The sequence below is a fragment of the Amborella trichopoda genome, chromosome 12 (assembly GCF_054954075.1).
Source record: "Amborella trichopoda isolate Santa Cruz 75 chromosome 12, AtrichopodaSantaCruz75HAP2 v2.0, whole genome shotgun sequence".
In the NCBI taxonomy this organism is placed as follows: domain Eukaryota; kingdom Viridiplantae; phylum Streptophyta; class Magnoliopsida; order Amborellales; family Amborellaceae; genus Amborella; species Amborella trichopoda.
The window spans coordinates 6,913,862-6,939,369 of record NC_142347.1 but is presented as its reverse complement, the minus strand read 5'-3'; the positions used below and the strand labels follow the sequence as shown (position 1 = coordinate 6,939,369).

Sequence of the window (25,508 nt, the reverse complement as noted above, 5' to 3'; positions counted from 1 at the left end):
CTCATTTGCTCTACTTCGTCTCACATTTCATGTTGAGCTGGGGTTTATGCGATATCACTCTCTTCTTCAGAAAACTTCTAAAGGGGAGCTATCACTCTTTGTCTCTTTTTAAGTTCATGGTGGAGCTAGGGTTTCCACAAAATGACCGTTGTAAGTTTACCTGCTTTCTCTTCATTGGAGGAGTTCTAAAGGGAGTTATGGTTTTTTTTGTCTTGGGTAAGTAAAGGGTTTCTAAATGAGATAATTCCTTATGTATTTTGGTTCTGAAAACTTGTAGAGGGAAAGATTTACCAAAGATGAGAACAGAGGTTGCAGAGAAAAGGAATTGGTTTTAGGGTACCGACAACTCCTCGTTTATTTTGCTTCGATCGAGGATAGTTGCACACAATGGGCACTGTTTTGAGGGTTTCAGTTTATGATATTTTGATTATTGGCACCTTGTTTGAGAGCAGATAGAGAGAGGGACAATGGATTCTAGGGCTCTAATCCATGAAAGTTTTGTTTGATTTCATCGATGCTGGTTCTTTAAAGCTCACACTTGATTCGGAAGAGCCATATGTCTAAATCATCAGTTTCCAAGGTTTCTTCTAGTGGGCTTTTGCAGTACATTCCAGAGCTTGAACAAATGGTAAAGTAGTTCATCTATCCTGATTTGACAAAGCATCAGGGAGAATCCATTTATTATAGGGTTTCCATATTTGATGGTTCAACGTCACAAGTTCTCACGAAGTAGCTGTAAGAGTGTAGGGATCGTTTCTTGCAATTCCATTAATGGCCAATCTAACATCTCGTCGTCTTCCTGGTTATACACTGTGCCTAGTCCCTGGTATTGTCAAGAGGCCGCAAACTTTTACCTATGGTTTCAGAAACAGAGCAAAGACCTTAAAAATGAGAGTGGTATCCGCAATTCCTCAAGCGTCTGCTTCTTTGGCTCCCATTGCTCCACTGAAAGAGGTCTTCTTAGGCACTGCAAAAACCTCTCTGAGCCTTGCTGCTATATGTGGTAAGTTTCTGGAACTTGAATTTCACCATTTCTCGTTAAAATTTTGGCAAGTTTTTGTGATTTTCTTAATGCCAGGTTTTTGAGACTGCTATATGTGTATCGAATTTCTCCATTTCTCGGCAAAAATTGCGCATTCAAGTATGTGGTTTAAAAATACAGAGGTTAGTTATAAGAAGAGCACTGGAAAATTAGGACAAAAGAAAAGTAGACAATGGAAAAGTACGTCATTGCTATGCCAGTGATGGAAAGTACATGAAATAAAATCAATAGAGTTGGTTATTTTGTGTGATTTTAGGGCGAAAATATGGAAATAAGGACTGATATGAAGCAGAAAATAGTAAAGTATTGCTGTTGTAGAAATTAGACTAAAATTTGGGGTTTTTTCTGGCAAAATCATTTACAGGAATTCGAAATTTCACCCTCTCAGTTTTCTTTTGGCATATTTAGCGGGGTAGCTGCCCATTCTCACTTATGATTTTGAGCCGTGCTTTTCATAGTCCTACCCAAGGTTTTAAATTTCGGTGATCTGGATCAGAATTACCTGATCTGAATGAGATTTGGAGGTGGACAAATTGGATTTGTCAATATATCGGATTCCACTCGATTCCCCCTGGATTGCTATTTTACTGTACAATAGAATCGTCGAGTCATATGTTGAGACAATGGGTTATAGGTTGAAGGATTTCTCATGCGTTTTGATGCTTTGTTATTCATTTCTTGCCTATATTTTGGCTCTTTATGGTGAATAATTGGTCTAAAGTGTTGTATTATGGCTATAAAACAATTGTTTGGGATTCAAATATGCTTAAAAAAATTTCAATCGATTGAAAGGACAGTTTTTTCACGAGTTATGAAATTTCGATTGTGCTTTTTGATTAAATTTTCAATACTGAATGTTTGTTTGATGAAATTTGGTGTGTTTGAAAGATAATCGAAGCCTTTATTGGATCTGTATGTCGGTTTGTTCGATCTACATAAGATTATAGGTCGATTTTTGTTCGAAACACTGCAGTTGAAAAAATATTAGATCAATTCAAATTTGAAGATTCCAATAGATTTATAGCTGGATTTGGATCAAATTGAGTTATGGTTTTTTATCACAAAGGCTTTATCTCTCAAATAAAAAAGGTAAATTTAGTTATCATCGAGTAATTTTTTTCTTGCTTATAGTAGATGATAAGTTTATGGATCTGAAATTTTTGCCATTCTTTCGATTAAATCTTCAATACCGAATTTTTTTATGAAATTTGGTACGATTGTCATACAAGCGAAGCTTTTATAATATATATGTGTTGATTTGTTTGATTGTCTGAAGATTATGGGTTGATTTTTGCTCGAAGCGTTATTCGATTGTAGGGTTTTTTTATAAATCGATTTTCCTAACCATTCATTCATATAACTAAAAACATAGGAGCATGCAATCATCAAGGCTATGAATACAAAGTTCAAAATGGACCATATTACAACCAAAATACATTTGAAGATGTTACAACCTTTGCTTTGCAACAGTTTGGAGGAAATATAGGAACATTTGAAGATGTTCGTGTAATTTCTACTTTGCGTGCAATTCCAATTTTGATGAAATATGGGAACATTTGAAGATGTTCGTGTAATTTATACTCTGTGTGCAATTCTAATTCTATAATACCATTTGAAGATGATGGTAAGTTCCTTTTTTTTGAGTGATATGAATGAATGATTAGTGAAATCAATTTATCGAAAACCCTTAAAATCGAATTATGTTTCGAGCAAAAATTGATTCACAATCTTCTGACAATCGAACAAATCAACGCACACGCATTGTATAGGCTTCAATTGTCTTTTAAACACACCAAATTTTATAAAAAAAACATTTGGTATTTAATATTTAATTGAAAGAATGATGAAAATTCAGATCCATAAACTTTTCATCTATTGCGAGCAAGAAAAAAATCAATGATAAATAAATTTATCTATTTTATTTGAGAGATGAAGCTTTGGTGGATCCAAAACGAGCTATAAATCGATCTGAATCTTCAATTTTGAATTGATCTCATGTTTTTTCAGCAGCAGCATTTCGAACAAAAATCCACCCACAATCTTTTGTAGATCGAACAAATCCACATACATAAAAAAAAGGTGTCGATTATTTTTCAAACACACTAAATTTCATAAAAAAAATCGGTATTGAAGATTTCATCGAAAGAATGGTGGAAATTTCAGAACCAGTGAAAAACTGCCCTTTCAATTGATTGAAATTTTTTTTATGTATGTTTGATTTCCAAAACATTGTTTTATAGCCATAATACAATGCTTTGATTAATTATTCACTACAAAAAGCTAAATTATGAATCAAGAGCATAAAAAGGCATGGTAAGTGCTTGAAAAATGCTTCAACCCATGACTTACTAAGGTGCTACAGTAAAATGGTGATCCAGGGGGGATCGAGTGGAATCTGTTATATTGACAGATTCAGTTCACCTACCTCCAAAGCTGTTCTGGATAGGGCAATTCCAATCCAGATTGCTGAATTTTAAGACCTTGGTCAAACAACATTATCGATGTCAATATTGAAGCATTATCCACAACTGAAGTGGAAACTTCAACCAATGTCTAAATTACACTACTTGGCTAAAGCAGGTCAACCTGAGATCTATACAATCACTTCGAAGCCAACTCTCAAATGAGACTACGATTTCTACAATCTGTATTAATCCTAAAATTCTTGGCTGATATCAATACAATTATGGGAAAGGTTTCTATACTTCTCCTCCAACATAGAAGATTTATGCTTCCCCTACCGTCTAGCCGTCCAATTTTGATCAAGATAGCCATTCACAGTTTGATCTTTGATCCGACAACTCAAAGTATTTTATTTTTAGTTTTTTTGTACAAATTGTATGAATATGAAATTTGGTATGTGCCATCTTCTAATGCCATCTTCTCATTGGGGTGTAGCTATAAAAAAATATTAAAACTACGTTTTCGATAAAATATAATGACCAAAATACCCCTTAAAACTCTAAGGGGTATTTTGGTCATTTTATTTTATTAGATATATTTTTTTTATATTTTTCGCTAGTGCGAGTTTAATATAGGATTGGACGACCAAAATTTGGTGTCAAAATAGTTTATAGAAAAACAATTAAAAATAAAATAGTGTAGAGACATGACAATGTGATTGAGGCAATCTTAGCTTTTTCATTTAGAAGGGACGGTTGGATAAGGGGAAATATATAGGTTTTATGTAGTAGGGGAAGCATAGAAAGCTTGCCCTACAATTATTGCGAAGTCCAAGTTGTAAATAGAGCTCATATTGATGTGATTTGTATTACGATGGACTTCCAAAAGGGTAACCTGAACATTCCAAAAGGGTAACCTGAACATTCCGAAACATAGGACACCTTCGCTTCAATAGTTGGATTGGGAGGCAGGATATGCTCATGCTGCCGTCAATATCTTTAAGGGAAATCCCTATTTTTAGGTTTCATATCTTGATAAACCCAAGGTTTTAAAAGGTATCTTCTAACCCCCTGACGACTTTAAACCTATTTTTTAACTTAAACAAATGTGAGAAAGACATGCTCTTTCTAAACCCATTCCTCTTTCTCTTCACTTATATACCCCAAACTTCTCTCTCTCTATCTTCCTGTGTCTCTCACTCTCTCTCGCCTGTGTTTATCCCAACACCTCTCTCTCCCATTTCGATAACTTTTCACGTCTATGAAGCCCTTCTCTCTCTCGAGAAGTTGGGATGATGGATTATAGAAAAGGCATGTCTTTTTAGATTTGTTTGGCCTAAAAAAACATGTTTAAAATAACTCAGGGGTTCATAAGAAATAAAATCTACAATTTTAATGCCTCAAGATATCGTTTAAAACTTTAGGTCTATTGTGAAATGAAACTTAAAAATAAAGGGGTACAAAGATATTTTTAAGATGGAAGATGCAATTGGGTTGTGACGAGAATAGCCCTAGGATACCATTGCCCCTAGTGCGGCACTATGTAGGTTTTATGAGTTGCATTCTCACGTGAAACCTCTGGATGAACATAGACTTCACATTGATCTGCCCATAAAAGATTTTACCTTGAGATAGGCTTCGGTTTGGTTCAAGTTTCACAAATATCTGTTAATGAAGTCTTGAGGTATAAAGAAATCTTAATTAATAGTTGTTGTAAAGGGTGGTTAGGCGTGGCAAACATATGTCATAAGAGTGTGACATTTATTAGGCATGTGGCAAAGCAAATGGGTGGCAGGAGAGACTAATTTACCACGACATGCAGTCGTAGGACCTAGTCGCCCATGATGAACTGTCATAACTGTGGCCACAGGTGGAGAGATTTCTCTCTATGTACGTGACTCTCTCATTTAATTGTTCTCAATTTGTCAAATGTGGGATTAAAGCCCTCACTCAAGTCATACATTGCCCTAAATTTGACAATGCTCAATCAAATTATGAAATCCCCTATGTTGTTTTTAGAGAATCTTTTTTAAAACTAATATATAATGAAATTATTTATTTGTGGTACAAAAAGATCACAATCACCTTTAGCTGTCAGATGTGAAGTTATGTGGTTGATGCCTTTCACTATGCTCAAAGTTTGAGAAAATCCTTTTCGGACTTTATGTGAGGAACGATACACTCATAGCCATCTGATTTTACATTTGATGGCTAGAGGTGATTATGACATTCTTGTACCAAAAGTAAGTCGTCTTATTGTATACTTTCTTTTGTCGTACATCAATATCTCACTACACTCTAAACATCTCATTAGATATTTGTATTCAAAGCACAAGTATCTCATGGATTGACTTAGTGGGACATTGGTGTTAAAAACTACTACTATCTCATGAGGTGTTTAAAGCGAGATATAGAGGTGGCAATTGTTTTGGGTCGATCCAACGGGTTGAAGACTTGAACCAATGTGGGTCCAAATTTGGACCAAAATATTGGGCCTTGATAGGGCAGGTTTGGGTCCAAGTGACCTGGGTTGGGTCTGGGTCTCGATCCATCTTGGAACTCATCAGATTGGGTTTGGTGAGGGCCAAGGTCGACCCTACCCAATTCGACTCTATATGTATATATAATATATGTATATACTACATTATTTATATATTATAAATATTTATAATAAAATAATATATTACAAATATTTATAATGAAATTTATTTTTCTTTTATCTAGAACTAAACCATGCTCAACTTGACCGGTCAAGTCCATTGACTTGGACTCGACACAGGTCTGGGTCCAATTAAGACTCAATCGTGTTGAGTCCAGTTTGTGATCAACCTGGACGGAACCCTACCCATTAACATCTCCAATGAGATACTGGTTTTTGAAAACATCAATCTCCTCTGATAACTTAAGTACTTAACACTTGTGAGATATATCATCATCATCATCCAAGCCATATCCTAACTATTTGGGTCGGCTACATAAATCCTGGTCTCCTGCTCTGCTCTATCGAGGGTTAGACTTTTAGTCAGACTATAAGTCATCATATCATTTCTTACTACGTTCATCCATGTATCTTGGGGCTTTCTCCTTGCCTTTTAAAGCCTTCCACTTGAACTAAAATCTCCACTCCTAATCGGTGTCGTTCTAGGTCAACACTGCATATGACTAGATCACCTAACGTTACTTTCCCTCAATTTGTTGCCTATTGGAGCTATCCATAAGTTCCCTCCACTGTATTCATTACGATTGTCATCCTTCTTTGTCTTGCAATTCATCTATCTTAACATCCTCATCTCTAGCTACACTCGTTATGTAGATATGTTCTTTCTTGACTGCCCCACATTCATCTCATAATGAATCACTGGTCTTGCAGTTGTTCTTTACAACTTGCCCAAGGTGATTTTGCCAGAAAAAATTACTTTTGCTTCTATGTAGGGGCAAAATTGGAAACTGTCCCTTAAATAGTTTCCAGCCCACGAGAATACAATACATTAAAGTTTCTTCAAAACAAATTGTAACCCACTATCGACCAATTTTAGCATCATCCTCATTGGACATCTTGAGAGTGGGACAAAAAGATATTAAATAGTGTATTTGTTGAGGGTTGTTTTATAAATACCCCTTATTATGGGAAATTTTCGAGGTGAATAGAAAGTTCCATATGAATAGATTGTGGAGAAATCAATGCCCTAGAAAATATGAGCTATTGACTAGACCAATTTGCAATATTTGGTGCAAGGTTTAAAAACATGGATTGGTGACCCAGATCAGCCACCCAAAAAACTGTGTTGGATTGGTGAATCGACAATCCGGATCGAAGAATCGGCCTGTTTTGGCTTCAAAAAATTTCAAAATATCACTAAAAATCCTTGAAAATAATTTTTTGAGTTTCTCAAAATTTTGGTAGTTGTTATATTATGTACTTTTGTTGAGTTTGCAAAAGTACATGAATATTGAGACACTGTTTCTTTGTTTGGATGCCTATATAATTGTTAATTATAATGTAATACTATGATATTGCATTAAACATGATTCAAAAAATTCTAAAAAACACTTCTTTATTATAAGACTAAAAAAATAATACCCCTTATAAAATGAAATTAGTATCACATCAAAAATTTGTTAATTCTCTCTACTCATCCAAAATCATCATAACCTATTCAACTATAGTACTGTATACTAAAATTGGTTATTACGTTATATTTAATAATTATTTTACTATAAAAATAAAAATAAATTTGAACTTTTTGTATTATAATATCATCTAATTTTAAAAAATCTTATATACAACTATAAAAAAAATGATACATTATATAATTTAAATATAAATAAATTAATAAATAAAATACAAGATTTAGTTATTAGTGTATAATTACTAATTCTAATATTATAATGTTGCATCAAACACGATTCAAAAAAATATTAAAAAACACTTTCATATCATAAGATTAAAAATAAATATAAAACACCTTATAAAATTTGATTTTGACATTTAAAAAAATATTTAAAAAATGTTTTTTCACTAAAAACCCTCTAGACGTATGGAATTCTATCTGCAAACACCTCCCCCCCTTAATTGGCACCGGAGATCAAAGGAGCGGAGAAGCGGCTAACTGGTAGCAACATTCCGTCTATCACTCGAGTTGATAATAAATAATAGAAGAAAAGAGAACATGGTCGGATCGACTTTGAAAGATAGATGGATGAAGGGCGGTCGGACGGTGTCGGGCAAATAATGGCATAAAATTTTAAAAAATTAAAAAAATTTGTATCACACACCATATGCATCAATAAACTAGATGCATCAAAAGCCCCATATTTATTAAGAAAATTATTAATTTTTAAAACATGATTTCTCAAAATCCTAAAACCTGTTTGCATTGTGGCTCAAAATATGAATTTGTAATCCTCTTTTAATGAAAATTAAAAATAAATAAATAAATTTATGCTTGCATGAGTTGCTGTTATTTACCTCAAAAATTATTTATTTATTTTGACAAACTTGCTATATTTCATTATTTATCTCATAATTTATTCTTCTACTCGCCCAAGTAATTCACCTATAGAAGTGGTATAGATGCCCCAATTAGTCATCCCATAGAAATTATAGTGGAAAGGAAGACATGTCCCACATCGAAAATTTGAGGCATGCAAAGCCTTCATAAAAAAAAAATGCGACACGCAATCCTCCCACAATGGATTCCACGTGCGAGTTGAAAGGTGAAAAGGGCTTCTATATGGGCAAGGCATCAACCAATGATGTAAACCTTTGTCAAAAGTGGTGATATGACCTAAAGATGGGGTGGCCTATGGGGCCCTTTTTTCAAAATTCAATTTAACAAGGAAAAGTGGAAAAACGAGTATCGTTTCCAACCGGTTCTATAATAGAACCGGTTTGGTTCGGTGAGAAGATAACGCTGAACTCGGTTGGGGGGCGACTTGGACGGTCCTGACCTATGACGGGATCCAAAATGATTAGGACGATTTCGATTCGGATAGAGCTATTCAGTGAGGGGATCGCGCGATCCGAAATGGTTAGGACGATTTTTGATCTGGATAGAGCGATTGGTGAGAAGATCGCGCTGAACCCGGTTTGGGGGGCGACTCGGACGATCCTGACCTATGGCGGGATCCGAAATGGTTAGGATGATTTTCGATCTGGATAGAGCGATTCCAATCTAGATCAACGATTTTTCAAACACTGATTTGATGGCATTATGCCCCTTCATCCAATAAAGAATCTTATTGCATTGCCAGTGTAGTCAAGTTTCGCATGGTCCAGTATGATAGAAACCTTCATTGGATGAAGGTTCTTATTGCATTGCTAGTGTAGTCCAGTAGCGCATGGTCTTGAATTATAGGAATGTTCGCGTGTTCACAAGTATTCGGGGATTGAAAGGGTTAGATTCATCATTTTACTCTCAAAGAGAACCAATTTGGATGGTGTAAAATTATTATTTTCCCCCTCGAACCAATAGGCTCTAGTCTCTTTATTATTTTGAATATGGGTTTTGTTAGGCTACACAACTTGTGGTGTAGACCCCTAAAGTGTTCAATATTTTGAGACATTTAGATACCGTTATCCTATAGTACAGTAACTTTTTGTTTAGGAGTATTTTAAGTAATTAGTCAAGGGTAAACTAGAAATTCCTAATAGAAACAAAAGCATTTATTAACAATAGTGGACAATGACATCACCGATATGGTGTGTGACATCACCCACAAGATGCATTAATTGTTTTTAACTACTAATAGAAGGCCACTATTTTCTTATAAAAATATCCATTCTACCTTTCTAAATGACCAAAAATGCCCCTACTTGAAAATTTTGTATTACAATTCAAGGGTATTTTATTATCCAAAAATGTTGAGCACTTTAAGGATCTACACCACCAAGTGGTGTAGCCTAACAAAATCCTTTGAATATTTATTTATGGCCATTATTTCTCTTGTTTTCTTTATTTTTATTTATATTTTTGTTAATTTTCCATTTTAGCCTCGTTTGACTCTTTGAGCGCTTTAACATGTCAAGGTAGTTTTTGTGGGGTTGTTGCAGAGATCTAGGCATATCACTCCAGAGACACCAGCAATTCTAAGTCAGGTAGTTAAACTACTATAAATAAAGAACACCTACAAAAAATCACTAAGAAGCATTCTTTCCTTAGGTTGTTTCAAATGTATGTAAGTTAAACCAGTATACAGAAAGAAAAAAAAATAAAGAAAAAAAAGAAAAAAAATGTTTTTTCTTAGTTAATTTAAATTATATGCAAGTTAAATTAGTAAAAATAAAAAAACTCAATGATATATATATATATATATATATATGTATATTATGAAAGTAAACTTGGAAAGTGTTATTTCTTTGCAATTATGTGCCTAAGTGGGCATTTGATTGCATTCATAGCTTTCCAGATTTTGCCCTTAGGATATGATCTTTAGGAACTATGGAGAGTGTAGACTTAAATGCGTTCTACTTTTTGGATTGTGTCTGGTACTTATGCTTGTCTAAAGTCTCATCATTTGAATATTCTGTAGAATTAATTAACACAAATTGTTAAGCATTGATATTCAGTTTCTTTTTGATCTAATGTAATATTAAGAGGGAGCAATTCCTGTTTCCGAATGTGAGCAGGTGACTTTCAGAATAACCGTACCCTGTTTTCTTATATCCAAGGTGAAATTTTTTACTTTATAAACCTTCTTAGTGATTACGCATGTTCTTGGCAGAGATTTATCTCTAGTTATAGCGTTTCTTTGACTTTTAAGTGATCTTAGCTATTTTTATACAGGTCTCCAAGATTGTTGCTCTTGAAGCTCAATGGAGTCTGCTTTCTCTACCTGTGATTGCCATCCTACAGGTATGATGTGTACTAGGTAGAAGATTGATTTACTTAGTGCACATTTCAGGGTTTTCAATATTTTTGTAGTCTTTTTCGAACTAAAATCTGTCGTGTTCATACATTAGGTGCTTACTGGATGGTTACTCGGGAAGGCTGTTTTTCACTTGATGAACAAAACCAACTGTATGGTCCCCATTGATGCTTGGGGCAATCAAGTTTCTATGGCAGATGTTTCTGTAAAGGATATTGATATTCTTAAAGATGATTCCTTGATTATTGCTGCTTGTGCATTTGGCAATAGCGTATCCCTTCCTTTGGTAAATTTACTATTTACCCCTCATTTTGCATTCAGTCAGGGTTGATTTGTTGCGTCATTAGGAATGCTACTGGTCTTGACTCGGTTGTCGTTCCATAAGTGAATTGCAATTTTGGACTTTTAAATGTTTTTTATTTTTTAATTGTTGTATTTTATATTTATTGTATGTCATTAGCTCTTACCTCTTAATGTTGAATTGCATGTGTTGTGGGCATAATGGTGATGGCCATATGAACCCTGTCTGCACATGTGATTCTCACACAATGAAAATTGATCCAGTTCTAAGAACATCAAACATGAAATCAGGAACAATGCTTGTGGCAATGGATTATTAGCACCCTATCTTCCATCTGCAATAGTTCTACCTTTGAAGCCACAAATTGGTCACCTACCTTTGAATCAATAGGCAGCTTTTTTACGTCCCATTGCATGTAACAGATATAGACGTTTATTTCTACATGCAGTCCATTCTCATTAAGCGTGTGCTTGGCTTCCATAATGGAAGAATTGGCACTTAGAATTTCCCTTGTACAATAGTTTAAAAGTTTTTATGTGCACATTAATCAATATTTGTGTATATATATGTATATATATGTACAGCTCCATATGTTAATTTGGGGGTGGTGAATATTTATATTAAAGTTCCTTGTTTATTTAGTACTTATTTTTTTCATAGTCATCCTTTAAAATGTGCATCAATTTTTTAATTCTTGGTAAGCATCTTCGACTGTCACTACTAATTTTTTTTTCTAGATACCTAAATCTGCCCATTTCAATAATTCTCTAGATATGGTTACCCTTGTGTCAGCATTCCGTGATCTGAACGATGCTCATGGAAATACTTGTTAGGAAGTGACATGTAGGGTTAGTGTTGTAAATTTTTGTTCAATTTAATATAAGGTCAGGTATTGTACATGTAAGAGGTGTAATGTAATATTGGACCCGTAGTTGTAACTATATAAGATGCTATGGAAATAGTCGACCTGCTAATAAAGAAAGATGGAGTCAACTTGCGGCACTATCTTGTGTCTCTCCTTTCTTGTATTTGAGATGTAGAAAGATTTGTAAGGGAATCCCAAATTTCATCTCTTTTATCCTTTCTTATCAAATCTGATTACTTATTTCTTTAATCTGTCTCAATCTTCCTACAGTCCTTTTCCCTAAATTCTTCTTTCTAAATCCTCTTATCCATAATCTTTTTCTTCTAATCTTTTCTCAATCGCTCTTATTACACTAAGAAATGAATAACCCTTATTGCTGAAAATTGATTGCCTCACATACCAATTTCTCTCCAAAAACTGATTCTTCAAAAAAATTGTTTCCTAAAATCTTCTTCCATTACTTATCTTCATCCCCTAATTGAATGACTCTTCCCTTTATTCATTCCTTTCTTCCCCAACTTGTTTAAGAAAAATCGACCTCGACGAATTTCCTTAAATGGAAGCATCGAATCTTGCCTTTTGTAGTCTTGATCTTGTGGGTCACTTGGTGTTGGAATTGTGGCCTTTCAAAGCCTCAAATCGAAGATTCTCTCTCAGTGGGAATAAGTGAGAGATGATGATTCTAGGTGCTTGGCCCACTGGGGCCTCGAATCATATACCTTGAGTACATGAGGCAATGAGGAATACCAGTGAGAGAGAGAAATCGCTTTTAGAGGTATGAAGATGATGCATCCCTAAATCTAGAAGAAGGATTCTTGAATGTTCCAAAGAAACCTAGACAATTAAATTATTATCCTAGGAAATTTCTCGGAAACTTCTCTAGAAAAATCTAGTAATAAATTATTGTATTTAAGAACCTTCTCTAGAATTTTCTTGATAACCTCTCTAGAAATATCTCCCAAAATCAATGGCTAGGATTTGGCCTAAGGAAATAATGGCTAGGATTTGGTCTAAGGAAATCATGGCCAAGATTTGGCAACCTTTGGGCCACCAAAATTAACCTATACATACCCCTCAAAGGGGTCCATTCCAACAACTTGGAATTGAGATTTGTCTTGAGTTTTCTTTGAGAGTGAGTGATTCCTCTCCACGAGGTGAGTGATTTCCACGTGAGGTTGAGTGATTTCCTCCTAGTTTATTGTCATCTTATAAAAACTGTTGTATCCTATCTTTTTATTGAAATAAAAGCGTGAAGTTCCATTTTATTGTGCCGTATTTCTTAATCCTCTTGCCTTAGAAAACATCATTTGGTATTAGAGCCAACGACTCTATGGCAGGGCGAGCAAGACGTGGTCAAGCGGCTTAGTTCGTGAAGTATAAAGAGGTGGGAGGAGTTCCAACACTTCTAGTAACCATGAAGAAGATTATAGTATTTCCAATGAGAACCCATTTGTGCAACAGTTGATGGACGGCAAGAATCAGCTTCAGAGAGGTTGGCTAAGGCTATGGAAGGAAGCTATAGAAATATTCGAGATGATATTGAAACTTTCTTTGAATGGCAGGATCTAACGGAACCTGAAAAGGTAAAGTTTATTGCCACTAAACTTAAGTGTCGTGCTCTAATTTGGCAAACTTTACAAAATGACCAGGTTTAACGTGGAAAACAATAAATACAAACATGGTAAAAAATGAAGGAGAAACTAACTGCTCGTTTTCTTCCTTCTGATTACAATCAATCAGTGTATAAAAGGTTTCATCATCTGAAACAAAAGAAGGCCAAAGTGTGCAAGAATACACTGAGGAATTCTATCAACTCTTAAGTCGAGCTCAGGTTCCGAAAAGTGAAGAACAATTAGTAGCTAGATATGTTAGTGGGTTAAAAAACCTATGTTACAAGATGAGCTTGCATTGCTACTCATATGGGACATGAATGGAGCCTACCAAATTGCCTTAAAAGCTGGGAGCCTCCTTCGCCTGGTCTAAGCATGCTACAACCCCAATTATGTGAAAATTAGATAGGTTTTTGTTTAACCAGCAGTGGGAAGTTGAGTTCTATGACACCAGTTCCCAAGTACTTCCTAAAACAACCTCAGATCATAAACCTATTCTCCTAGATATCAACCACACTCCTTGCATCAATAAACCTTCAAGGTTCGAACTGCATTGGTTTGAAGAACCAACTTTTCCATCTCTGTTTGCCTCAGTTTGGTCCCCCACAAATGTTTTGGTTAGGCAGGGTTTAAGCTCACTCATAAGCTCCAAAACCTAAAAGCTGCTCTGAAGCTTTGGAGTAGGGATCTCCCCTCAAACTTCAGAACCTGGATAAGAGCTTACTTAACTTTAATCTCAGACCTGGACCAATTGGAAGAAACTGGACCCCTGACTGCCTTAGAAAGTCATAATAGAACCCAAGCCAAATTTGACCTCTCTCAAACCTTAAAACAAGAGGAGATTTACTGGTATCAGAGATCTAGGATCAAATGGCTCAAAGTGGGTGACCGAAATACAACCTTGTTCCAGTTCCAGACATTAAGGAAATGCAATAACACAAATCACAGTTGGCCCCCAACTTTTCACCAACCCTTGCCACATCAGTTGTCTTTCTATTAGGTTCTTCTCTAACCTCTTTTCTAAGCCCAACCACCCTCACCCTTGATTAGGCAACTTATTTATCTTTTAAAGTTATTTCCCCTGAAGATGCTGCTAATCTTGAGAGGCCTTTCTCCTTGGAAGAGATAAGGAAAACTACTTTTGATCTTCCAATTGATAAAGCCCCCGGACCTGATGGGTTCCCCTCAGCGCTGTTCCAAAACCTTTGGGATGTTACTGCCACGAACCTATTTGGTTTCTTCGAAGAATTCTTCTTGAGGGGCAGAATAAACTCAGCTCACAAATGTACCTTCCTTGCTCTAATTCCCAAAATAGAGGGTGCCCATAGATGAAGGATTTCTGCGCAATTAGTCTTCGAAACTCTTATAAAATTTTAGCCAAAGTGTTAGCAACTAGGCTTCAGCTTGTCCTTTCCTCCATTATCTCTTCCACTCAGTCAACATTTGTAGCTAACAGGCAAATCTTGGATGGGCCCTGACTGCGCACAAGGCCATCCATTCTAGATCCCTGTCAGGACAGCAAGGTCTCATTAAGTTAGATTGGGAGAAGGCAAATGATAGGGTAGATTGAGATATCCTAGGTTCCATCCAATCTAGAATGGGCTTTGGTTCAGTTTGGAGAAATTGGATTTTCGAATGCATATCTCACCCCTCCTTCCCCATCCTTGTTAATGGATCCCCCGAAGGTTTCTTCCAAGCGCAAAGAGGTCTTAGGCAGGGAGACCCTCTTTTCGCACTCATAGGGGAACTTTTCAGTTAGACTATCTCTAGACTCTATGCAATGTCTCCCTTTCGGGCTTCCAAACTTCTCCCTTAGGTTCCATCATTTCACACCTTATCTATGCTGATGACACACTCATTTTTTATGATGCCACCCTACCCAAGTCGATAGTCTTTGGTGATTCCTAAGAACTTTTGAACTGCTCACTGGAATGAACGTAAATCTCTCCAAGATTAAATGATGGGTATTCAAGTCAACAATGCAGTTCTTCTTAGCTTGGCTTTTCGATTAGATTGTGCCGCAGAAACCATACCATCCTCTTACCTAGGCCTTCCTCTTTGCTTAGGAAAACCAAAGAAAACCATGTGGGATAACCTAATAGAGAGGTTCACTTGGAAATTTGCCTCTTGGAAAGCCAGATACCTTTCATTTGGGGGTCGAATTACCCTAATTCGAGCAACCTTAGCTAGCATTCCCATCTACTACATGTCTCTGTTTCAAATCCCCATCTCGGTCATCCAAAAATTGGAAAAACTAGTGAGGGATTTTCTCTGGTTAGGGGTTGATGAAACCAGGAAAATTCATTTAGTAGCTTGGGATATAGTATGCAATCCAAAATTTTTCAGTGGCCTAGGAATTAAAGACTTCAGAATTATGAACCGAGCCCTCCTGGGTAAGTGGTGGTGGAAATTCTCCTCTCCCCACCCTAGTGTTAAAAAAAACGGACCGCCCAGTGCCTAGGCAGTCCAGAAGGCCTGAGCGCTCGCCCAGGCCTAGGCGGCCAAATTGGGCGGCAGAATTGGGCGGCAGTCCCTGAGCAGCGTATAAGCAGAACTTTATTTTTTTTTTTTTCGTTTCTCTTGATTTTTTTTAAAATTTAAAGGGTTTCAAAGGATGGGTTTTAGGTTCATTTGAAGCCTAAACCAACAAGAACCCATTTTAGAGAGAGAAACCTCAAGAAAATATCATTTTCTGACTTTCATTGGATCTTTTCAAAGTTACGGAAAACAGATCCAAACATCACCCAGGTAGATTTGGTTTAGTTTTAGAGTTTTGTAATCCTATTAGAGGGTGTTTTTTATTATTTTAGTCAGAGGTGGGAGTTTGGAGTTCAAGCAATCAAAGTAAGTACGAAACTTTATTTTTTAGATTGTTTTATTTTGAGATAGTCGAAGTGGAGATTCAGGTTGGAAATATGGATATAAACCGAATCCAAATGACAAAAATTGCTTTAGATGCAATTTTTTTGAAAAAGATACAAAAGGGGGCATAAACCGGTTTAAGAAACATCTTGTCAGTATTAAGGGGAATGTTGCCCCTTGTAAAAATGTTCCTGAAGCTATCAGATAGGAGATTAAGTAATATATGAGTTTTGTAGAACAAAAACAAGAACAAAATCCTTGCCATTTGAGTAGATCTATTTCTGCAATTTTTAGAAGAAGTGATCCGGGTTGGAAGTATGGTTATAACCCAAAACCAAATGATAAAAATTGTTTACGGTGTATTTTTTGTGAAAAAGATACCAATGGGGGTATTAACAGATTCAAGAAATACCTTGTTGGTATTAAAAGGAATGTTGCTTCTTGTAAAAAGGTTCTTGAAGCTATTTAGGATGAGATTGGACAACTTCTGAATTTGAAAGAACCAAAAAATGATGAAAATGAGCCTTGTTTTATGAAATATCTTCTCCAGATTCTTCTAGAAGTGGGTCGGAAGTATGGTTATAACCCAAATCCGAGTGGAAAAAACCGTATCAAATATAATTATTGTGGAAAAGATCCTAATGGGGGCATTTACTGGTTTAAAAACCACCTTTACTGCTATTGAGGGGGATGTTGCCTTGCCCCATGTAAAAAATTTCCTGACGCATACTAGTAAGAGGGAGGTAGAAGAAGAGGAGGAAGAGGCAAATTTAGAAGAAACAGAGGATGCTAAGCGTTATATTGAAGAGGGAGATGACTCTGATGATGATGACATTTATTCTGAAGCATATGATGAAGCTTACCTTATTCTTTATGATGATGATGATGATGCTGAAGACTCTTGGTGTTGAGTGTTGAGTGTTGACTAATGTGTCATAGTCTCATAGACTGTATATTTTCTCTTTCTTATTTTTTGTTTCTACTTTCTAGTTTTTAGTTCTACTTCTACTATCTAATTTTTGTGTGTACAGTCTACAGTGTATCAGACAATCAGTGTATGCTTGTATGGTTTTACTGTTTTAGCATTGTATGAAAATATGGAATATCAAAAATTCAAAATTCTCTTCCCGACTTCTATCTTTTTTTTTTTTAACTGAGATCATGGTCTTATGGATTATCAAAATTCTTATGGATTAATTATTATTAGTCATCAATTTTTTTTTTTGTCAACTTGGCCCCTCAGGTTCTGGGCGCCCACCTAGGCGCTGGGCGGCCTGGACCCCATGGCCTCAGTGCCGCCTAGCGCTTTTTGAAACACTGCCCCACCCTTCCTCTGGAAAGAAGTAATTGAAGCCAAACATGGGATGAATGGTGTTGATTGGCTACCTAGATCACCCCCCACACAGATCCTCAGGTGCCTGGAAAAGCATATCTTCCACTAGAATAGATTTCACCAACAGAACTAGATTAAGTTTGGGCAATGACCTCAGAATCAAATTCTGGACTGATACCTGGTTAGGATCTTCCCCACTCTCTCTAGCTTTCCCTTCCTCTTCCCTATGGCCCGTGATCTAGTGGCCCTTATCGCAGACTATGTGACTTTCTCAGGCACAACTCTGGTCTGGACACCAATCTTCAGACGTAACCTCAACGACCAAGAATTGACCACCGTCATCTCCTTCTTACAAACTTTAGGAAGTTACATTAGCACTCTATCTAGACCTGATTCTCTGATCTGGTCTCCTGCTCCCTCGGGCTCTTTCTCAGTATCTTCTTTTTACAGTTCCCTACTACATAATCCCTCATTAACCTTTCTTGGTCTTTACTCATACCCCACAAAGTTCAGGCATTCATATGGGTTCCTTTACATGGCAAAATCCTCACTCTTGACCAACTCAAAAGTGGGGCTTTGCCTTCTCTAACCGCTGCATCCTTTGTATCCAATAAGAGGAGACAATTCCCCATCTATTTCTCCATTGTGAAGTGTCTCAGAGTCTCTGGTCTTCTCTTCTCAAGCTTTTTGGCTTACAATCGGTCACCCCGGCTATCCTGGTCCAGTTTTTCGAAACCTATTTTGCACCACCTTTTTCCCAAAAAGGAAGGAGATTATGGCACCTTGCTGTTGCCAGCCTTTTTTGGAGACTCTGGCTAGAGAGAAACTCCAGGACATTCAGAGGTATACAGAAAATAATAATGTCTGTTTTTTATTCTATACCTGCACTGATAGCCTTCTGGGCCAAATCCATTTCCATTTTGCCACCTTGGCCATCTGTCATTTCCTAAATAACTGGGATTGCGTCCGACACCTTGCAGAATGTAATATTTCACCCTAAGTTGTCACTCTATACGATGCAATTGCAATGGAATTAGTCAACCCACTACTAGAATAAGGTGGAATCAACTTGGAGCCCTATCTTTTGTCTCTCTTTTCTTCCACCCTTATGCTATCTTTTGTTTGCTAGTCTATATGATAGCAAATACTATATTTTTGGTTGTTGCATGTCTATGGGATGGTTGGTAGCCAGACCAAAGCAATAAAAACATTCACCTGTGTGATCTACCAGCTGTCCTTTAGATATAGAACAGTCAGTTTGTTGCTCAGAAGATAGAGACTGAACATTGTTGCTTCAAATTTTTTTACAGGTCATCCTTGCAGGACTGCTTTCACATGTCGATGGTGGTACTGCAGCAGGGTAAGCACAGGTACAGAACCATGACCTATCATATTTATGAATGATTAATTACTTATTAAAATTATTTCAGGTATGTTGCTCTTTACAATGTTGGTGGGTCTCCTTTACTTTGGAGTATTGGGTATCAATTGTTCTCTCCTGAACGCAAGGAAGTTCTATCGTTGTCACGACCATCACTGCAATCCTTCATTCAGTTCGTATGGTTTTGGATTCGGCGTATCTTGAATCCTCCCATCTATGGGGTATGAAAAACCTTGCTACTTTTAATTTCCAGTTTTATCACCTGAATGTACATGCGATTCACATTTGACTTGTGTCTCCAGACTTTGATTGGACTGGTTATTGGGGCAACACCAATTTCATATTTTTTCTATCCTTACAAGGGAAAGTTTCTCGATATTCACCAATCATGTGAAGGCTTTAGAGTTCTCCACGAAGGTCTGGTTTTGTTCTGCCAATCTATCATGGAGGTATGCTCTGATTTCTGTACAGAAAGATAAATGAATGGGAGATCATATGTTCATATTGTATCATGTAAGATTGCAATCAACTATTTAAAGTAGCAAAACAATAAAAATAAAAATAAAAATAAAAAATAAAATAAAATGATGTTATTATTGAAGTGTCTTATGGTTAAACTTTCGAAGTATTCTAAAAGTCATAAGCTAATAACATGACTTCAATCCACCACACTGAAGCTGTTGTATAAGCATCGATGTTGCATCTGATGTCTGTTAAGAAAACATTTTCAGTAGTCTCTTGGAAATAATTAGGAAAAAACTTTAAAATTACAGCCATATAAATTGGGGATAGGGAGGCAAAGAATAAAAAAGCAGAAATCATCATGATCATCATTATAGTTTATTTTCAATTAATTGGGATCGGCTTCACGAATCCTGGTCCTCCATTATGCTCTATTAAAGGTCATACCCTCAGTGACATCATAAGTCTCCATATCTTTTCGGACTACTTTCAACCACGTCCTTTTGGGCCTACCCCTTGCCTTTTCAATCCTTCCACTTGAACTAACTCGCACCTCGTAACAGATGTTGTACTGGGTCGGCCCCACACATGGCCATCCTACCTAAGTTTACTCCCTTTCATCTTATCTTGAAAAAGCAGAAATAACATCATTAAAACTTGGCAATGCCCTACAAAGTGCAAATAAGTAGACATTATTTTATGTAGTGTTACAAACAAGCAGAAAATATCCTGTTTTGGTGGTCCTACCATCTCTCTGCTACTGTCCATCACTTCAAGGGACAATGAGGGACCTAAAAACAATGGTTTTCCATTCGTCAGCATTATGGTATGCTTTCCCAAAGTAGAATTCTATTGCTGAGATTAAATTCTGTTCTTCTCCATCTTGAAATAGACATCTATCTCAACTTTGACCAATATTATGTTCTTATGAATGAGCTTGTACCTTTATGTACTATTTATCTCTCAGGCATCATCGTTATTGGGGTCAGCAACGGCTACTGTTCAGACAATTATACTGGCTTGTGCCATTGGACCTCTTATCTCAGACTTTGGCCTAAGAAAAGGTGCTGCATATGAAACTGAAACAGAGTCTGGAGAATTTAATAGAGAAAAGGGATATACTATAGTTCTTGATAAGCACATATTTTGGGCAATTATATGCATCCGTCTTATTGGAATACCGTTTGCCATTCTATTCCTAGTTAAGGTAAGAATTAAAACCTTCAAATTCATATATCTTTAAATGCTACTGTTTCCTTTGATGTCATTATGGATTAGTCCCACCATTCTATCTTGTATCCTTCACAGGGCTTGTTGCATATGGGCTTGCTACCAAAGAATACAATTTTAGTGTTCACAGTATTGGTGAGTACTATAAATATTGAGTCTCTCATGCTATTATTGGTCTGTCGTGAGCAAGTAATGCAGCTTTTCGTCACAAGCTCTGCTTGGACATGCATCACTTTTGAAGACGTTTAATGTCTGGCATTTTAATGGACTGTTTCTTTACCCACATCTGATTTAAAACAGAGCATGTGCCATGAATATGACCATTGAACTGTGTGGTACCATGCGGCATGAAGCAACCCTATAAAGGTTTAGCTGAAATTGGACAATACACTGACACATGCATGTTTGGGTTTGTGTTTGTGTTTGAAACTACCTTCGTCTTTTGATAAATTCCAACTTCCTTGACTTTAAACTATGGTGAAGTTACCCAGATTTTGTCATTCATTTCCAATATTTGACTAAACCATCATGAAACTATGTTGATTTTGCCTGCTGCATATCCAGTTCGTTTCGTTGTTTTTACAAAGTAAATAAAAATCTAGTTTCTTCTATATAAAATGAAGTTGACTTGGAAGTTAAATTATCTTGTCATTAGTTGTTGAACAGTGTCCCTGCATAAATTGTTATTTTTTATGAGGGCAACCTGGTGTTTCACTCAGTTTTTCCCTGGTTTGAAATTATTAATATAGTTTATTTTTTTTTAGAAGAAAATGAATCAAATGGTTTCTACTTATACACAGGTAGTGAGTGCCATGCCAACTGCCCAAAACCTTGCTGTGATGCTACAGGTAGATTCCCTTTGACAATAGCATTGTCCCTGATGTTTATGTAACTAATTTCAAATGCTATGTTTGTTTAACTGATGTCTTGGTTCCACAGCTGAATCCAAGCAAAGCACCTCTTGTTGAAACATTTGCAAATCTTCTCCTTTATGAGGTTTGTCTATGATAACTTTAATTTTCGTATTGAAATATAGGATGTGCTAACTGAAAAAAATGTCAGGACAGTTCCCGGAAGGCCAGTATAGGTTCCATACCAGCGTTTGAAAACACAAGATGAGAAAAAGTTAAAATGTCCGGGGGTGTAAAGTAGTCAATTTTGAATTGAACTGACTCCAGAGTCCGGACATTTCAAGTTTCTGGCCCATCCGCATAAAGGTGAAATGACATGTGAAAATAGTAATTTTTAGGGAAATTATAAAAAAACAGACCTTTTTTTAATAAACCTCGAAATTTTCAGAACTTCAACCGTACTTATTTTTTCCACTGTTTGCGTCTTTTGATGAGAATACCCTTCACGGTGGTCTTAGATCTGTGAAGGCATCACAATCGACCAAGAACTATGATGGTCATAGCGGGTTCCAAGCGAATACATCGACACTTAAAGAATCGTGATGGATTTTTGAACCAGTACATGGTCACTTGAAGCATCATGGCACTTAAAAAATCGCGATGGTCACTTGAAGTATCATAACACTTCAAGAACCACAATGGTCACTTGAAGTATTACGGTATTTAAAGAACTGTGATTCACATGAAGCATCATGATACTTACAGAACCTTGATGGTCATTTGAAGCATCATGACACTTGAAGAACTGTGATAGTCACATGAAGCATCACGACACTTGAAGAACTATGATAGTCACATGAAGCATCACGACACTTAAAGAACCGTGATGGTCACTTGAAGCATCACGACATTTAAAGAAGTGTGATGCTTTTACGGACTTAATATTCTGTGAAGGGTATTTTAGTCACAAAAATACGAAAAATGATGAAAAGGGGTATGGATGAGGCTTTGAAAAATTGGGGTTTATTTCTAATAATCTAATATATATATATATCTATATATATATATATATATCTATATATATATATATATATATATCTATGGAAGATGCTAGAGTGAGCCCATTAGCTCACAGAATAGTATAAGCACAATGGCCCAGATTGAATTTGGGCTGATCTGACGGTTGAGAGTGTTTGAATTTTAATTTTTTTTTTACAAATCCAAATCATTTGAAATTTTAAGTGAATATTCTTCTCATTAGGCCGCACTTAATAAAAATATAAAAAAAATGATCTGTAAAATTAGAAATGACCAAAATACCTTCAAAACATTATTAGGGCATTTTGGTCATTTTTTCATGTAAAATATTTTTTTTAATATTTTTTGAATATTCACCTATTTCTTTATCATCATATTTTAAAATTTCAAGTAATTTGGATTTATATATATATATATATATATATATATATATATATATATATATATATATATATATATATATATATATATATATATATATATATATATATATGCGAGTAATGATCCTATAGGATTCTCCTCCACCCATGTGTGTAGGATCCCAACGAATCACCATTAAAGTTGGCACATATCTTTAGAAAAGGTATCACATGGGTGTGGGACTTGACTTTTCTATAGATCCATGTCAAATTTAACGGTGATCTTTTGGGGTCTTACATATACGAGTGGGAGAGGGTCTTATAGAATCATTTTTCATATATATATATATATATATATATATATATATATATATATATATATATATATATATATATCTTACATACATGGGTGGGGGAGGGTCCTATAGAATCATTTTTCATATATATATATATGTATATAATTTTCTAATTTTTAAGGACAAGCTTTCTATACTTCTACAACATATAACTTCTTTCTTTTTATCCAACCGTCCATTTTGAATGGCGGGTTAAGATTGCTCCAATCACAATGTCACGTCTCTACACTATTTTACCATTTTATTTTTAATGTTTTTTCTATAAACTATTTTGACATCAAATTTTGGATGTCCATTTCTCTATTAAACTTGACTAGCAAAAAATATATAAAAAGTATTTTCAATAAAATAAAATGATCAAAATACCCTTAAAAGTTTCAAAAGGTATTTTGGTCATTATATTTTATTGAAAAATTATTTTTAATATTTTGATAGGTGTGCCCCACTAAGAAGATGGCACGGACCAAATTTTATGTTCACACAATTTCTATAAAAAAAAGTAAAAAAAAAATACTTTGAGATGTCGCATCTAAGATCAAACGGTGAGGGGCTCTTTTGATCAAGATTGGATGGTTGGATGGTAGGGGGGATAGAACTTCTATGTTGTAGAGGAAGTACAAAAACGTTTCTCATTTTTAAATTGAACCGACGCCGTGTTCCAATGACTCATAATATTTCCGAAAGTACAGAATATGAGAAAAACTGGCCAAAAGAAAACCTAGAAGTAAACCACAATTAACATTTGCTGCTTGATCCCTTTCGAGTTGCATTAAAGTTATTTTCTTGCGCTCCCCGAAATAGTGTCTTACAGGATTGCATCCCTTTAAATTGCACAAAAATTAACCCGGCTTACTTTCTTCTTGCAGTCTCAGCAGCCATGAGTTGCTCACGATATAGCACCCCTTTAAAAGTGCACAAAATTTCATGCTGGTTTACTCTCTTCTCACATTTAAGCTAACATGAATCTCTCATCGTATAGCACCCTTTTAAATTGCACAACAAACTTGTGGTTTAGTCTCTTCTCTCACTCTTTAACTAATGGTGCTTCTTTTGCAGTATGCTCTAGCCCTGGTCTCCATACCAATATGGACAACACTATTTACTGCACTATTTTCACGCCCATGAATGCTTGAGGTTTATGGAACTTAGTATTAATATCGATATAAAGAAGTTCGGGTCGTATAATTCCAATTATGGAAGTTCATTCTGATATAATATTGTGGTGGTAGTGGCATAATATTGTGTATTGTGTTTTTTAACTTGGCTTTTTTTTTAAGATACGAACTGCTGGAAAATAAAAAATTGATCGCCCTTTCAAGCTCCGGCCATACAACAAGATCAACACGAAATGGACCAAAAGTTGATCGTGTTGTATGGCATGAAAATAAATGATGAAAACCACAAAAATTTTTAGTAACTTCGTTGATTTTCCACACGTATCACAAATTTATTGGATTAAGTCCAGCAATTAAACAGTCACTAAGGGTTGAGGTTAGAATATGTTGAAGAAGATAATTAAGGAAAAATTTCAGATTCTATAAGCTTAAAGTCGAGTTTCTCTTAAGCCCAAGAGAATGATGTAATAAATTTTTAAATTTTTTTATGTTTCTTACTTTTTATATTTTAAGTTTGGGGTTGATTTGGGTTTCCAATTTTATTTGTATCTTTTTTTTTGTTGTAGAGATTTGAGATGTAGAATTGAAAGTTTATTTTTGTAAGATTTAAAGGCTAGATTTTAAATTCATTAGAAAATCTTATGGTAGAAGTCTGGGTTTGGAGTTTTTCTTTTTCATATAAATATGTATCTATTGGACCAAGAAAAAAAAGTAGTGAAGAGAAAAAAGTTGATTTTTAGATCTTGTGAAAGATCTTCTTTCGATGGGCTCCTTTTGAGATCGTAAGAGAGGGTATGATCTCTCAATTTTTGTTTGTTAATTTTTTTAATTCGTTTATTTCTTTCCCATCTTCCCCACATCATAAATCCTTGTATGATTATTCGCAATTTGGTTAAGCGTACTCAATCTCACTTTAATCGTATGTCAAATCGA

At 35.5% G+C, this 25,508-nt stretch overlaps 1 protein-coding gene across 20 annotated transcripts; it reads left to right on the top strand.

The window, feature by feature from the left end:
* The first annotated feature begins 669 nt into the window (after positions 1 to 669).
* Positions 670 to 24,697, top strand: LOC18433621 (protein PIN-LIKES 1). Of its 20 annotated transcripts, none has more exons than XR_016045227.1 (14): positions 670 to 1,003; positions 9,978 to 10,042; positions 10,574 to 10,615; positions 10,731 to 10,799; positions 10,907 to 11,098; positions 19,094 to 19,143; positions 19,214 to 19,385; positions 19,467 to 19,613; positions 20,594 to 20,833; positions 20,935 to 20,991; positions 21,657 to 21,704; positions 21,796 to 21,852; positions 21,924 to 22,073; positions 24,517 to 24,697. XR_016045227.1 is itself a non-coding variant. In XM_088852786.1 (13 exons), exons 5-13 carry the CDS (start codon positions 10,949 to 10,951, stop codon positions 24,583 to 24,585), a joined length of 990 nt encoding a protein of 329 aa, XP_088708912.1. In that variant the 5' UTR covers positions 670 to 1,003; positions 9,998 to 10,042; positions 10,574 to 10,615; positions 10,731 to 10,799; positions 10,907 to 10,948; the 3' UTR covers positions 24,586 to 24,697. The 20 variants fall into 20 exon arrangements, 15 of the variants coding, with proteins under 15 accessions (XP_088708912.1, XP_088708919.1, XP_020522421.1 ...); XR_016045228.1 differs by lacking the exon at positions 24,517 to 24,697 and adding an exon at positions 22,226 to 22,723; XR_016045229.1 differs by lacking the exons at positions 9,978 to 10,042; positions 24,517 to 24,697 and adding an exon at positions 22,226 to 22,723.
* Positions 24,698 to 25,508: the final 811 nt, after the last annotated feature.

Excerpts from the sequence above, each read along its gene's own strand:
- LOC18433621 (XM_020666762.2), top strand. The coding sequence starts at position 772 with ATGGCCAATCTAACATCTCGTCGTCTTCCTGGTTATACACTGTGCCTA. Across the intron at positions 10,616-10,730 it reads CCTGTTTTCTTATATCCAAG|GTCTCCAAGATTGTTGCTCT; the intron begins GTGAAATTTTTT and ends ATTTTTATACAG. Across the intron at positions 20,834-20,934 it reads CCATTCTATTCCTAGTTAAG|GGCTTGTTGCATATGGGCTT; the intron begins GTAAGAATTAAA and ends TATCCTTCACAG.